Raw genomic sequence first — 15,557 nt, forward strand, 5'->3', positions numbered from 1 at the left:
TTAATTGGGATCAGCTGTTTAAGGGGTTTGGAGCCATTTTTAGGAATCCTTGAGAGGTTTCTGAAAATCCATCGCCTAAACCTACTTTGACATAGCAACATGAAATTTAGCAGATGTGTCTATCATGAGTAGACTCACAAAGAAGTCTCAAAAAGCCAAGCCCAAAAACACACAGGGAGTCTGCCGTTTTGATTTGAATCAAATGTTTCAGTGGCTTTTTGGACATTTTCAGGAGTGTTTTTAAGGTTCTTGAAAATTCTGCCCCCAAAGGTAGTTTGACTTAGCAATAGGGATGTCCCCATCCAATCACGTAATCGGAAATCGGGCCGATTGCGCCATTTTTCAGAAGATCGGAATCGGGTGAAAAGGATATTTTTTTTTCTGCTTCATGCTCGTACAGCGCCACAGCCTCTCACCCTCCCTCCTGCTAAGCAGTATGGCCAAATTGTCCAGCTTGCGTTAAGTACTTAAAGTTAACGATGACTGACAGGTTTGTAGCTTTGATTTTGCGAGAGAAGCTTGGTAGCTTTACGATAAAAGGATAAAATGTGTCAATCATCTTTAAACTTGCATAAGTGTGCTGTGGCAACTCATTGTGTAAGTGAGAGGCTGTTCTCAGCAGTGAGAGAGGATTTGAGTGGACTCACTCAATGAAGCATAATAATGACAAGGATTTTTCTACGTCATTCTTGTTTAAAAATAATTCACCATATGACGGTGGCACAGTGGGGGAGCAACAAACCTTTTTTTTAGTATCGGATCGGGACTGTATGGGCAGTAGAGCAGAAACGATTATTCAAATAATTTGAGTAACTCGACTTCAAAAATTGATGAAGGCATTTTCTCCACCTTGAGGAATCTTTTAATTTTGCCAGCTCTAAGCATGACATTTTCCCCAGACAACTTTTAATGCGGCACAACACGTTGATGTCACGTGCGTACAGGAACTAGGGAAAGCAGATTTATTTGATTTCAACCACACATAAATATAGAGGTAACGACGAAGAATCTGACAAAAGTGAAGAGAAAGGCACCAAGAAAAAGTAGAAAATATCAAAGAGTGTGGGAAAATTTCCAGCTGGAGACCAAGGCGAACACCGTTTCATGTATTCACTGTAAGACAGCGCTTGTATAAAACTCCCCCCGTCCGGCCTTGGCTATCCGCGGCCCCGCCGACACTTCTGCACCCCTGGCTAGACCACGCGACCAATGACCAATCCCGAAACCCGGGCCGGGCGCCACTGCACGGCCCGCCCACCTAGCCCCCGCTCCACCGAAGGCATCACGTTTACTCCGAGAGCGGAGGAGCGATACTCAGAAAAAGGTTAAATTAGTTAATGTAGCGCTAATAAATAAGATTCAACGTTACTGTACCTTGCTAACGTAACGTTAGCCCTGCGGAGAGCTAGGTTTCTATTAATTATGACTACTGTCGATGCGTGGCTAACGTGTCTTTTATATAGGCTTTGTTTAATCTGTAAAATCACAGCGCTGTGGAGTGATGAGGCTGTAAAATAAAAACATAATAAAGCTGTCAATTTCAGCTCGGTAGTCATTGATGGATGAAACAGCGAGTATCACTGTTGCCTAATGTGCTCCAATACAGCAGGTATCATACATTTATTTTGAACACTGCAAAAACTCAAAATCCTATCAGGACTTACAATTTAGTCTTAAATTTAAACTTTACTAGAACTTAAAAATAGCTTGACACAAATGGGAGTTCAACTGAAACACATGAGGAAAAACCCCTAAGTTTTAAATGATGTTTTTGTGACTTTTTTGAGTGAAAGCAGTCACTCTTTTCTAGTCACATCTGAGATGCAATTGTTAGCCGTTTTCAACAATGTACAGTGGTATGAAAAAGTATCGGAAACATTTCTGCATAAAATAACCATCAAATGTGAGCTGATCTTTGTCAAAATCACACAGATGAAAAAACTGCCTGCTTTAACTAAAACCACCCAAACATTTATAAGTTTTCATATTTTAATGAGGCTAGAATGCAAACCATGACACAAGGGGGGAAATAAGTGAACCCTCTCCCTAAGGAGACTTAAAGAGCAATTAAAACCAATTTTTAACCAAACAATTTAAGTAAGGTGTGTGCCCAATCACTGATGAGCGATTTAAAGCTGCCCTGCCCACTATAAAACACACAAGTGGTGAGAATTATCTTGAGGAGAAGCATTGTCTGCTGTGCATCATTGCTCGGTCAAAAGAGCTGTCTGAAGACCTGCGATCAAGGATTGTTGATTTGTATAAAGCTGGGAAAGGATAAAAAAAATAAAAAAAAAACTCTAAAAGTATGAATGCTCATCAATCGACAGAGAAATTGTCTACAAATGGAGAGTTTGGCACTGTTACTTCTTTCCCAAGGAGTGGCCGTCCACCAAAGATGACGCCATGAGTTCAGCGCAGAATACTCAGAGGTAAAAAACAACCCTTGAGTGTCTGCTAAAGATTTGCAGAAATCACATCACTGGCACAGTCCAATATCTATGTGCACACATCGACTATACTGGACTGTCTCAGGAAATTAGAATACACAATATTCTAATTTTTTGAGACAGTCCTGTGTATATATACAGGACTGTCTCAGGAAATTAGAATACACAATATTCTAATTTCCTGACTGTCTCAGGAAATATAGAATATTGTGTATTCTAATTTCCTGACTGTCTCAGGAAATTAGAATATTGTGTATTCTAATTTCCTGAGACAGTCCTGTATATATACACAGGACTGTCTCAAAAAATTAGAATATTGTGTATTCTAATTTTCTGAGACAGTCCAGTATGTACAAGTATGGCCAAGAATGGTGTTCATGGGAGCACTCCACGGAGGAAGCCATTGCTGTCTAAAAAAATTGTTGCTCGTTTAATGTTCGCAAAAATTATTAAGTTTGGGTGGCTTTAGTTAAAGCAGAAACTTTTTTCATCTGTGTGATTTTGACAAAGATCAGATCACATTTGATGAGTTTATGCAGAAATGTGAGAAATTCCAAAAGGTTCAGATCTTTTTTTCATACCACTATGCATCTAAAATAAATTCATTGTCTAAAATGGTTCAATATTAAGTGAAATGTCTTGTTTCCTCATGTAAATTTATGATTGCTCTTTATTTAAAAAAAAAAAAAAATGTTTTATCCGATTACTCAATCGATGGAATTTTCAGTAGAATACTCTATTACTAAAATATTCGGTAGCTGCAGTCCTAATAGGCAGATTCTCAAAATCAGGTGGCTCGGACTCGGGTGCAAAAATATACAAACGGGACATCCCTGCTTAGCAACATGAACCTTCGTAGGCCTGTCAATCATGAGCAGATTCACAAAAAAAAAAAAAAAAAGTCTCAAGACGCCATGCCCAAAAACACACAGGGATTCTACCATTTTGATTTGGATCAGATGTTTAACAGGCTTTTGGGACATTTTCAGGAATTCCTTGAATGTTTTTGAAAAATTCAGCCCCTAAAGAAAGTTTAGCGACATGAAATTTGGTAGACAGGTTAATCGTGGTTATAGCCACAAAAGAAAAAGTCTCAAGAACCCATTACCTGAAAGACATGGGTAGCCTGCCATTTTGGTTTGAAGAAGACATTTGTTATTTTCAGAAGTGTTTTTTTTTTTTTTTTTTTTAAATAAAATTCAATCCAGGCAGCTTGACTTGGCAACATGAGATTTGGTTGACAGGTCAGTCATGATTAGACTCACAGAAACATCTCAAGAAGTCAACCCCAAATAGATGCAGGAACTCTGCCATTTTTGTTTTAATCGGGCATTTAAGGGGTTTTCGGGACATTTTTAGGAATTCATGAAATATTTTTGAAAATTCTGCCCCCGAAGCCAGTGGAATCTAGCAACCAAAAATTTGGTAGGCATGTCTAACATTAGCTGTCGCACAAAGAAGTCTCAAGAAACCATACCCAGAAAGACACAGCCATTTTGGTTTGAAGCTGACATTTTAGGGACTTTTATGTCCAAAAATATTTTAGTCAACATACTCTAATAATCTCATGATTGACATCAGTAATTTGCAACTCCCTTTTGTTGAGTAGTGCATATGTATATATACTGTATGTGTATAATTTGTAAAAAAAAAAAAAAAAATTCAAGAACGAGGCCCCTCCCTTTGACTATGTACACACACATGCACACCAACTTTCTGAAATTTGGCTGTGATTTACGACAGAACATCAGGGCAACAATGAGAAAGAAGGGGGGTAAAAGGACTAAGAGAATCAAGTCATATTATGGATTTAAGTTTTAATATTTGAAGAATGGAGTTATGCGTTGTAATACAACGAAAAAAAAAGTCGTAATGTTACTTAATTTTATGCAAGGTCTTAATGTTAGGTAATTTTAGATCCTGCTGCTCTATTGCTCTATCCCATCATGCTTAGTAACGGAATTCCGCGCTCCGATTGCTCTATTGTTGATCATGTTTCAATTTGTGTGTTGCAGTATGATGACGTGCACCGGCCCAACGTTCTTATTGTTGATATTGCTGGTGGACATCTGAGCTAAATGAACACAAGGTTCCTTGGGTTTTTGTCTCACAAAGAGTTTTCTTAAGCCCACAGACGGTTCATTACATTATTAGCACATTAGAGCATAGGTCTCCTCGCATTTTTGTGTCATGAAGAGCAGAGTTGTCAATCTGATTACTTCCTTTAAGTAACGAGTAATCTAACGCGTTCATTTTTCCGAACCAGTAATCTGATTAAAGTTGGTTTCCTTAGTGTCTGTGCGTTACCATTTTGTTATTGCCTCATAATGTATGTAGAATGAAGAATATTGTACTCATGTACGAAGAGCTTTTCTTATAGAAATGTTGCTCTTGCGATTGGGAGTGACATCACAGGTCACGATTTCTCATCGGAGAAGAAAAAAAAAAAAAAGGTCACAACTATTACCATGCCCTGTGAGCAGCGCCGAGAGTGCGGCCAAAACAACAACCTAGCTACCTCGTCAGACCGCCAATAATGAAAGAGCCAGGAGAGATACCAGAAACGGCTGCAATTGCTCACTGGAAACACAGCCATTACTTCACATTTTTGTCCAGAGAAGATCTCTCTGTGCGTTGCAAACTTTGCACTGGCTCAAAATCACTGTGGACAGCTAAAAACGCCACACCCAATTCAATGAACCACTTGGAATTACAGCACAACGGGTCAAAACTCTAAGCAAAGCCGACAGGTAACGAGAGCACTTCTACAGTTTGTAACCAGGCTTTACGTACATTTCATAGTTAGAGTTTGTATCCATAGGCAGAGTTTGACTTTTGGCGGTTTGTGGGGTGGGGGAAAACTTTTGGCCTGTACTGTACATTATGAAATACTGACTACTGTAGGATTCTTGTTCATTTATTTTTATTGTTTGTTTTATTGCTTTAAAACTTTTACAGACAACATTTTAACAGCTAGGTCTTTATTTTAAAGGGGAAGTTCAGAATTTTTTAAATTAGGCTTAATCTTTGAGTTGGCAGGGGTATAATTATTCCTTGGAGTTGATTTGAACAAATTCCGTGCAGTTTGTCAGTTATTTGTTTCAGGTCTCCGGAGTGGCTAAGCTAGCGCGAGTCAATGGTTGAAATCAACTCCAACGACTACTTAAACCCTCGCTAACTTGAAGATTAAGCCTTATGTGAAAAATTGTGATCTCCTTCAAATTAAATTCTCGGAAAGCCAATTACATGCAATGACATTTTTCTGTTTTTTCCTATGTTGAGGCAACAAAGGGCGAAAAATTGGTAAAAACTGATAAATTACTTTTAAAGTAACAGTTCTTTAATAATGAAGTAATCAGTAAAGTAAATAGATTACTTTTTAGAGGTGTAATTAGTGACAACACTGACGAAGAGTGAGATAGGCACCATCAATCCCGTGAAAGAAGACATTGGACTTCAGAGGACGATAGAGGAATTCTATCGACCCTCGTGAGGATAAGGGGTTTGGAAAATGACGAATGTACGTAATAATATTAAAGTCATGCATCATCATATGACAATGATAGTCATACATTGTAATACTACTAGATTAAAGTTGTTGTAATATCATGAGAATTCAAATAGTGCGAGAATAAAAAATTTAATATTTTGTAATTTTACATGACATTGAGTAAACTGAACTTTTAACATAATAATTTGACATATGATTATAAGTGTTATTACGTAGATTTACTGTATGTAACATTGACTTTTTTCTTGTAATATAATAGAAAAAATTTTTGTTTAATTTTTCCTCTCTTAGTCCTTTTTCCTTCCTTTCTTTGTGCTGCCTGAATACTCCATTGTAGTGATTGGACATGTGCACCTTAGTGAAAAGAGAGATGTTAAGATAATGGAAATGGACCTGTCACTGCTCCCTGCAGGCCTGAAAAAGTACAACAAGAATGAGAAACCAACACATTACTGACTGCGATAGACGTCTGATCCATTCGAGTGGTCCAAATGGACCGAACGTCTATCGCTGTCAATGGCGACGAAACATGATCAGACCTCCTAGTTGTTGACCGTGTACGCTTCAGTCAAAATAGTGAAACAAAACCATAAAAAAGAAAAAGATTGTTCTCTGCTTTTATCGCGATTGGTCAACGTCGAGAAGGTGAAGTGGAAATGTGAGTGGGGTTAGACGTGTGATGTCATCACCGTTGTCAGAAGAAGAAGAAGAATTCAAGTCCGACGACTGACAAACAGACACGGCACAAACTTGACACTCAGCGTTTCCTTCCTCGCCCTACGGGTCTTTTTCTGGGTCTCTTTGCGGGTCCCGTGGCACTCCCTCGTCCCCCTCTGTGCAGTTCGCTTCCTGCGAGGGTGGCGGAGTTGAAGGCTCTGCCGTGCTTTGCTCGGGTTTCTCGGGTCCTTCCGCTTCCGGTTCCTTGTGCAAATCCGATTGCTGACTCTCAGGTTCCTTTTCCTCCCGCTCTCGCCGCCGCCTCTTTTTGGGGGACTCGTCCTCGGCGTTGGGGACGGCAGGCAGTGCCACGATACCGCCGTGTGGGAGAAACATGTGCGGGTAAAGGAGGCCATGGGACATGCCAGGAATTAGGAAGGGGTTGAAAGTCAGGTGACTCCCAGGGTCGCACTTATTCTGGACCCCAGAAGGCGTGGCGGGCTCGGTGGGCGTCGCTGGCGTTCCGCCGCCAGTCTCCGTGGTGCCGCTTTTCCCGCTCGGCGAGGAGGAAGAAGTGGCATGAAGCGGCATAACACCGAACAGGGCGTGTTGCGGGACCGTGGTGCCGTGGGGGGACGGCGGCACACCGTGAAGCATCATAGGTAACACGCTCAGGCCGTTCTTGCCCTCATCCGCCGGTGGGAAAACATGAGGGAATCCCGCAGCCACGATGGGTATTCCGGGCATCCCGGCGCGGAAGTTCTGCACGGCAATCGCCGAGTCCACGCCGCTCAACAGGGCGCCGTTCATAAAGATGGGTGGCGGCAGGTCCGACGGGAGGGGTTTGGGCATCTCGCTGCGGGGACGCCGGCCGCGGCGCCGCGACGAGGGGTCTCTGTTGACGGGTTCCGTCAGGATGCGGGAGAACTTGACCTCCGGGAGGAAACCCTGTGGGACGGCGGGAGACATTAGACCCGGCGGACGGCGGGATGACGGCACCCCACGGAAGAGTTTGGATCTTACGGAATGCTTGACGACGTCCGCCCAATCTGTGGCCACAAAGTATTCAGAGTTGGCATCCAACCAGCGAGACAACTCCTTGATGGCCGGAGCCATAGCGCCGCCCAGCTGCGGGGACAGAGAAAGGCACGGACAAAAATGGACCAAGGGGACCATAGGTAAGGCTGCCAGCCTGCCACAGACCATTCTTTTGATAGATGATTTATTTGCTGGGACATTTGCAAATATCAGATTCTGATGAATATAAACACCTATATTTATTGAGGACCACAGAAAGCTAGACTATTTCCAGTTAGTCTTTTAAAAAAAAATTTTTCATTTGAAAAAATATAACAAATTTAATAACATTTGTTATTTTTTATAAATAATTAAAAAGGTTTAAAAGATTTAAAAGTTTTTTTCACCCATTTTTGATCATTTTAACTCGTTGGTTAAAACGTTCAAATTAAAAAGGGTTTGCTTTCTATTTTAAAATATTTTTTTAATGAATTAAATAAACATTTAATCTATTTTATTTAACAAGTAAAATATTGGAAAAAAATGAAAAATATTTAAAATTTTCTTCATTTTGAATATATAGAAATTAGACTGTTTTTCCTTATTTAATAAAAATTTTAATTATATATAAACGACAACAAAAATACATGACAAAAAAATACATGAAAATTTTTCGTAGCCATTTTTCGAGTTTAAAAACATTCTGATTGAAAAAAATAAAATAAATATATGTCCTTTATTAAATCATTTTTTCACTAATAATTAAATTAAAATATTCTCTAACCATTCGTTGCCTATCAAAGCGCAGGTAGTAGTGGATTCATTGGCTGATGAATGAGCTGATGGCTATTGGGGGAACATACCCTGCGTCCAGTCCCACGATGCACAACGGGAACACGCTCGTCCCCCGTCAAGGAGTTGACGTCCAGCTTGGTGGGGTCTTTGCAGCGGTGGCGCCGCTGCTTGGGCCGCTTGACCAATCCGTGCAGGACGCCCGCCCCCACCTGACACAAAATGCAATTGTCTGCGCTACTCCGCATTTCATAAGCACCATCATTGACCCTTTCATATTTAATTAATTCATTGCCAATCACGGCATTAGACGTCCAATCCAATTTGACAGGGGGGCTTGGCAGCGATTGAATGATCGCCTACCACCGTCAATGGCAGCCACCGAGACACTACAGTAACTAGCAGATTCTTTGACATTGATCAAATAATCTTGTAAAGAAATAAGATAGTTAGGACTAGGGTTGGGCATCGTTTGAAATTGAACAATTCCGGTTCCATGTTTCGATTACGGTTCCGAACAATTCTCGATTTCGATTCTTTTAAAAGGCAGGGTAAAAAAAAAAAAATATATATATATATATATATATATATATATATATATATATATAGGGCTGTCAAACGATTAAAAATTTTAATCGAGTTAATTACGGCTCAAAAATTAATTAATCGTAATTAATCGCAATTAATCGCAATTCAAACCATCTATAAAATATGCCATATTTTTCTGTGAATTATATATATATTCTGTAAAATAAATTGTTGGAATGGAAAGATAAGACACAAGATGGATATATATATACATTCAACATACGGTACATAAGGACTGTAGTGGGCATTTCACTCTACTGTCATTTAAATCTGTCTATGCTGTCCTCACTCCGAAGCGTCTACTTTTTCCAACGCTAGACAGCTAGTGAACGACGCCTTAATAATCAGACTTCTTCCTTTTTCATCTGATTTATTAATAAATTGGCCTCAAACCATTGTCCCCTTTAAAACTACAAAAAAAAGTACACAAGCATTGCATTAGCAACAACGTTAGCTTAGCACGCTATACAGGTTAACTAAACATAAACAAAAAGCGTCTCATACAAAAAATATAACATTTCGCTTATTAACCTAATATGTACATTCTTTACAACAACCATACTTACGGACAAATCTTGTCCAAGGATCATATAAGCACAACAGAGACGTCGTGCAGCCATATTGAACGAAAGGAGAAAAACAATAAACCATATCGCAAAGCGACCACAAGAGTTCACTGTTAGCACAAAAAGCCTTGCTGTAAAACTTATCAAAAGGCAGAACTGTCTGAGCGGGACATGTGCGTTAATTGCGTCAAATATTTTAACGTGATTAATTTAAAAAATTAATTACCGCGCGTTAACGCGTTAATTTTGACAGCCCTAATATATATATATATATATATATATATATATATATATATATATATATATATATATATAGAGTACATAGATTATTAATACAATTAATATAAAAATTATTAATTATATAAACTTCACAGAGGTTTATTTTTAACTTGTATAAAAATATCAGTCTTTGAACTAGAATGTGATCAAGTTTCTTTCCACAGGAGCGCACTTTCACAAAGATGTTTATTTTTCAAAAGCACACGGAGAAAACATTTACTTATATTCTTTTGCCATATATGTACCTTAGCTGGGCGCTACGACAAAGCATGAGTATAAATTTTTGTATTGATTATAATTTGATAGAAATGAGGCGAAATAGTAAAGCTTCCTTATTTGTACAACCGATTCTGTTGTGTTTGCAGACACATTGCAATGTTTATGTTGTGACAATACCAGTTAGTCCAGTGAGTGGCGCTGTAGGAGTGTGTACGTATAATGCGGAGAAGAGATGAGAGCATCTGGCTAGGACGCTTTGTGATGTGATGCTACAACTACAGTGCATTACAAAAGTGAGTACATCTACATCAAATTGGTGTGCATGGCTGTCACACCAGGAGGAAGCCTGTTCTGAAGACGGTACACAAGAAAGCTCGCTCGTCTCATCACACCATAGGACATGAATCCAGTGATCCATGTGCTTTGAGGACATGTCTTCAGCAAACTGTTTGTGGGCTTTGTTTTGTACAGTCTTCAGAAGAGGCTTCCTCCTAGGGTGACAGCCATGCACACTAATTTGATGTAGAGTGCGGCGTATGGTCTGAGCACTAACAGGCTAAACCCCCCCCCCCCCCCCCCCACCTCTTCAATCTCTGCAGCAATGCTGACAGCACTCCTGTAATGAGTCACATGACATTTTGGAGGGAAAATGACAAGCAGTACTCAATTTGGAGATTTAGGGATGTACGTAGTTTCTAAGGGGTGTACTTACTTTTGTTGCCAGGGGTTTAGATATTAATGGCTACATTTTGAGTTATTTTGAGGGGAAAATAAATTAACTTTATTATATAAACTGCACACAGAGTACTTTTCATTGTCTCAAAGTGTCATTTTGTCAGTGTTGTCCCATGAAAAGATATGCTTAAATAGCTGCAGAAATGCGAGGGGTGTACTCACTTTTATGATACACTGTATGTTTTCACTGCTACGAGGTAATAAAAAAGGAATTGAATGCTTCATATGGCTGCTTCTTTCTAAATAAGCAACCCAACAGATTCCAAAACAATAATCCTTTTAATACTGTTGATTTTAACGGAGGCGTCTACTGCTTTAAGATGGCGGCTATTTACTGACGCCAGCGAATGTGACATTTCACATCTAGTTCTATACGTGATATCGACCATAGCTCGACGTAATAATACGACTTTTTCTCGTACTATTTTCCATCCATCCATCCATCCATCCATCCACTGCTTAATCTGGGGTCGGATCGCGGAACAGCAGAAGACAGACGTAATGTATTGTTTCACTTACCTGGTTCTGACGGCACAGCGTCTCAACTATGTAGCACTCAGCTAGCTGCTATGCTCTTGGTTCTTGTATTCAATGAAGCCGGTCGTGCCACCTTGATACAGTTGTGTTACAACTGTTGCTTTGAGCTGACTGGTCTTTTTTTTTTTTTTTGGTAAAGTTAAGCCAAACTTTTGAGCGCCGCCCGTACCGTGTCCATGGTTGTAATCAAGTTGCAATGCACAAACACGCGCTTCTTGTGGCTTCTTCTTTGTGGTTTTCGGCAGCATTTTTTTCCCGCTTGGCGGTCAGGGCATCGAAACATGGGATCGAATTTTAAAATTCGAACGGTTCCAGGAGAACCGGAGTGTTAGAACCGGGTCGCATCGATACTTGATGCCCAACCTTAGTTATGACTTCATTTTAATGTCAATGCGTTGACTTTGATGGGAACGTCACCCCTGCAAGCATGGCCGCCCTGAGGCCATTTTCGTAGAGGCGATGAAAGGTCTTTTCATGCTCTGCATTGAATTAATCACTATTAGACGTCCAATCCATTTGAAGTGGGAGGAGGGCAGAGAATGAACGAACGCCAGCCCTCTCACTTCAGATAGACATCTAGTGTCATCAATGGGAGCCAAAGGGTTAAGCAGTGTCTGACCAGGCCATGATATTAAAGACTTCACATTAGAGTTAGTGTGCATACATTTAGTATTAAAATAGAAAAAATGAATTTTATATTTCTTCCAAAAATGTGATATCAGTACAGTATCTATATCAGCTGATATCACACAGCCAGGTATTGGAATTGGTATCGGAAATGGTACTGGTGCAATACTAATGTTTTTTGGCACAAATAGTATTGTGCGATCACAATGCAACTAATAAAGATTCATAAATTCCCCCCCCCCCCTTTTTTTTTTTTTTTTTTTTAAATCAAGTCCCACTCCTAATTATTATTATAGTCATCTAAAAAAAGCCTTGCTTATTACTAGAAATGTTGACCCCCAATTCTAATATATAAATAAACCTACATGAGCGAAAGGAAGGTCCAAGCTGTATCCCGGTTTATGTCGAAGCCACTCCATTAAACCTTTGCCGCCGGCCGCTTCCTGCTCCGCGGCCGCATCAGATAGGGACGTCTGCGCGGGTGCCGTCGATGTAGGGGGCGCCACCGGGAGCTCAGATGATGAAGATGGGCTCAGAGCCTCTGCGCGACCCTGAGCACATTTACGCATGATTAGCTGGTTTTACATCAGATGCGAATAAATCAGTTCACATATAAACAGTTGAACATCAACAACTAATGGATTATCAGATTAATTTGACGACTAGAGCCATTTGATATGATGATATCCAAACCAAAACCACATAAAACGGTCTAGTGATATTTTACATGTCTATTGTCATAAATAGACGTTTTCCTGCAATATACATTTTGGCCAGCAGAAGGTGCCCAATTTGCCCCGACTTGCTACATATTAGGATCCCATATGCCACGGTAATACCACCAATCGGCCTCCGGATTAAAGACTGACGATGTATGGATTCTCCCCCCACCCCCAAGATTGGCTATCGATAGATTTGCAAATAAAAGATTGGTGCATGATCACTACCACCACCTAGTGACAAAAAGGAAGTACTTTAGGAATTGTTTTGACTTTGTTGTACATTGTATATTATTGGTTTTTACTGCTTCTTACTCTTTATGCACGTTTTATTTTAGTTGGTTGTGTACATGTATGCTTAATGTTCAATTGATTTTTAGAGTTCAATTGGTCGTCTATCGTCGTCTGTGGCAAACAATGAGTAAAGCAGTGTCTGACCAAGTCATAAGTGACTATCCATGACTGAGTATCAGGTACTGGTATCAGAGGCAGTATCAGCCAATAGCACAAAGCCAGGTATCGGAATCAGTATTGGGAGACAGAAAAATGGTATTGGTTAAACACTAGGTTCTACAATGACCACACAATAACCTTGTCAAATGAAAGAAGCAATTATCAAACTAAATTACATATGGATTATATACAGTACATGTGAGTATTATATTATTTTTTAAAACATATCAATCAAAATTAATCATATTAAAAAGTATTAAAAAATTGGACCCAAATAACTTTTCAAAGTTGTTGTTACTTAAGTTTCCAAATTTGTAATATCTAAACATTTGACGGTGCTGGACGTCCCATGGACTGGGGAAGGGTGACTGAACTGTGGGATGTCAGCCAATGTTTTAAAATGTTGCACACATCCTGCCCTGCCATACCCTAGCCTTTCCTGTCCTTCCTCATGGATGTCTAGCTAAGTCAGTGGTGTCCAAACTAATCCACATAGGGCCGCAGTGGGTGCTGGATTTCATTGCTACAAAACAAGACGACATCTTTTCACCAATCTGGTGTCTCACAAGTGTAATGTTGTTTTAGCACAAACTTCATTGGTTAAACTGTCTGTGCTCGATTGGTAGGAACAAAAACTAGGACCCACAGCGGCCCTTGAGGACAGGTTTGGACACTCATGAGCTAAGTCAATGGCAGCCAAAGAGTTAATACTAACATCTGAATCTCACCTGTGTCGTATCAGGAAGGTGCATACTTTGACCCTTAGCAAACTCTGAGTAGAGCGCCTCGACGTTTCTCCTGCGGCCCCGCCTCCTCCGAAGCGAGTCGTCGCCCCTCAGGCTCCCATTGACAATCTGCCCCGTCACGGGATGGATGAGTCCGGCCTGCAGGATACCTGCCATGTCCAACCCTGCCGAGCCCGCCAGGGGCGCCGTAATGGGCGGGGGCGGGGTCACCTTTCGAGCACCGTCCCCCGGCGTGGGTGTGAGCAAGTCGCCCGGCGATTTGCTGAGATCCATGGCCGCTTCCTGCCAGCCGTTCGGCAGGGGGGTGCCAGAACGGCAATTGGGTGACCCTTCCCCGCAGGGGTTCCGGTTGGAGGCCGCCGCCTTGCCAGCTAGCACCTTAGCGGCGACCGCCGCCGCGGCTTCATAATCGAAGGAGCGCCGCCCCGCTGAGCGCTTGGGCTCGGGGAGGAAGGGCGGAGCCACCAGTCTCTCCTGTAAGAGAGGGAGGGAGGTGACGCGCCATGCCCCGCGGCCGCCACCCCGCCCCGAGTACTGCCGAGGGTGGACAAGACACACAAAAATGATGGGCTGGTTAAAACACACAATACGGCCAAGTGACATGAAATCTCCCACATGGCTATCAAAATTCAGCCCCTGAACACAGTTTAATTTGGCAACATAAAATTTGGCAGACATGTTTATCGTAAGAAGACGAAGGAGTTATGAACCAAAATACATAGGAAATCAGCCATTGAAATAGCCACTTCAGGTTAAATTTTGACATTTTGTATTTCGTCATATTTTGAAAAATTCAGCCCCGAAGACTGTTTTACTAGCCAACATGAAATTTGGTAGACATGTCCATGATGAGTAAACCCACAAAAGTTTTAAGAAGCCATGCCTGAAATGATACAGTGTGTATTTCCATTTTTATCCATTTTAATTTCAAAAATGTTTTTATTAACATTGTGTAAATTTGTGCATTTATTTAGAATTCTAAAATATATAATAAAAATTGAATCATGATCCATGATTTTTTAAATAATAGAATATTTGCAAATTAAGGCTGCAACTGTTTGTACAGTATTCTTTGTTGATGAGACATTACTACTTAGCATAGAGCGCTAAGCTGAATTATGCTTATCAGTGACTCAAATGCCCATTTTTATTGCGTTTTGGTAAAGCATGTTCGCACTTGAGTTATTGTTAAATAGTAAAGTTGTCTCTTTTCTTTTTATAAAGAAACCACACACATAAACCGATCCATATAACAGTTCCAATTCAAACTGTAAATTTTCATACAAGAGAGTGGGCTTTGGGATTGTATTTATGAAGAACTGTTGGATAAAGAAAACAGATTCATTAGTCTGCCTTGTCCTTATTCCATTTTTTTGTTTAGTTTGTTTCAAGAAAAATGAGTCATTGACACAGTTTATATCAGCACTTTCCCAACAGGAAAAAAAAAAGTCAATCAGCAGCACTTTTCGTATTTGAATGAACAGGACTTTTGTCCGATTTGTATACTGAGAAATTATTTTCATGTTTTATACTCAGAACCTTTACTAAAAACAAGTTTCATGTAAAACAGTACAGTTGTTGACTAAGTCAGGAAGCTGTAATAAAATATTTTTAAAGGAAATAGTCATCCATTTTGTCTTCATTGTTACTTATAACATGCC

At 40.3% G+C, this 15,557-nt stretch overlaps 1 protein-coding gene across 4 annotated transcripts in view; it reads right to left on the minus strand.

Moving 5' to 3' along the window:
• Positions 1-2,774: 2,774 nt before the first annotated feature.
• chd6 (chromodomain helicase DNA binding protein 6) overlaps positions 2,775-15,557 on the minus strand; it is an 88,164-nt gene continuing 75,381 nt past the window's right edge. For all 4 annotated transcript variants that reach the window (XM_057845626.1, XM_057845624.1, XM_057845622.1 and 1 more), the window contains exons 42-46: positions 13,879-14,430; positions 12,344-12,529; positions 8,499-8,639; positions 7,642-7,746; positions 2,775-7,566 (exon numbers count right to left, since the gene is read on the minus strand). In XM_057845626.1, coding sequence (XP_057701609.1) covers positions 6,739-7,566; positions 7,642-7,746; positions 8,499-8,639; positions 12,344-12,529; positions 13,879-14,430 — 1,812 coding nt within the window. In that variant the 3' untranslated portion in view covers positions 2,775-6,738. The remainder of the gene's footprint in view (positions 7,567-7,641; positions 7,747-8,498; positions 8,640-12,343; positions 12,530-13,878; positions 14,431-15,557) is intronic.

Source organism: Corythoichthys intestinalis, chromosome 9, assembly GCF_030265065.1.
Source record: "Corythoichthys intestinalis isolate RoL2023-P3 chromosome 9, ASM3026506v1, whole genome shotgun sequence".
NCBI classification, from domain to species: domain Eukaryota; kingdom Metazoa; phylum Chordata; class Actinopteri; order Syngnathiformes; family Syngnathidae; genus Corythoichthys; species Corythoichthys intestinalis.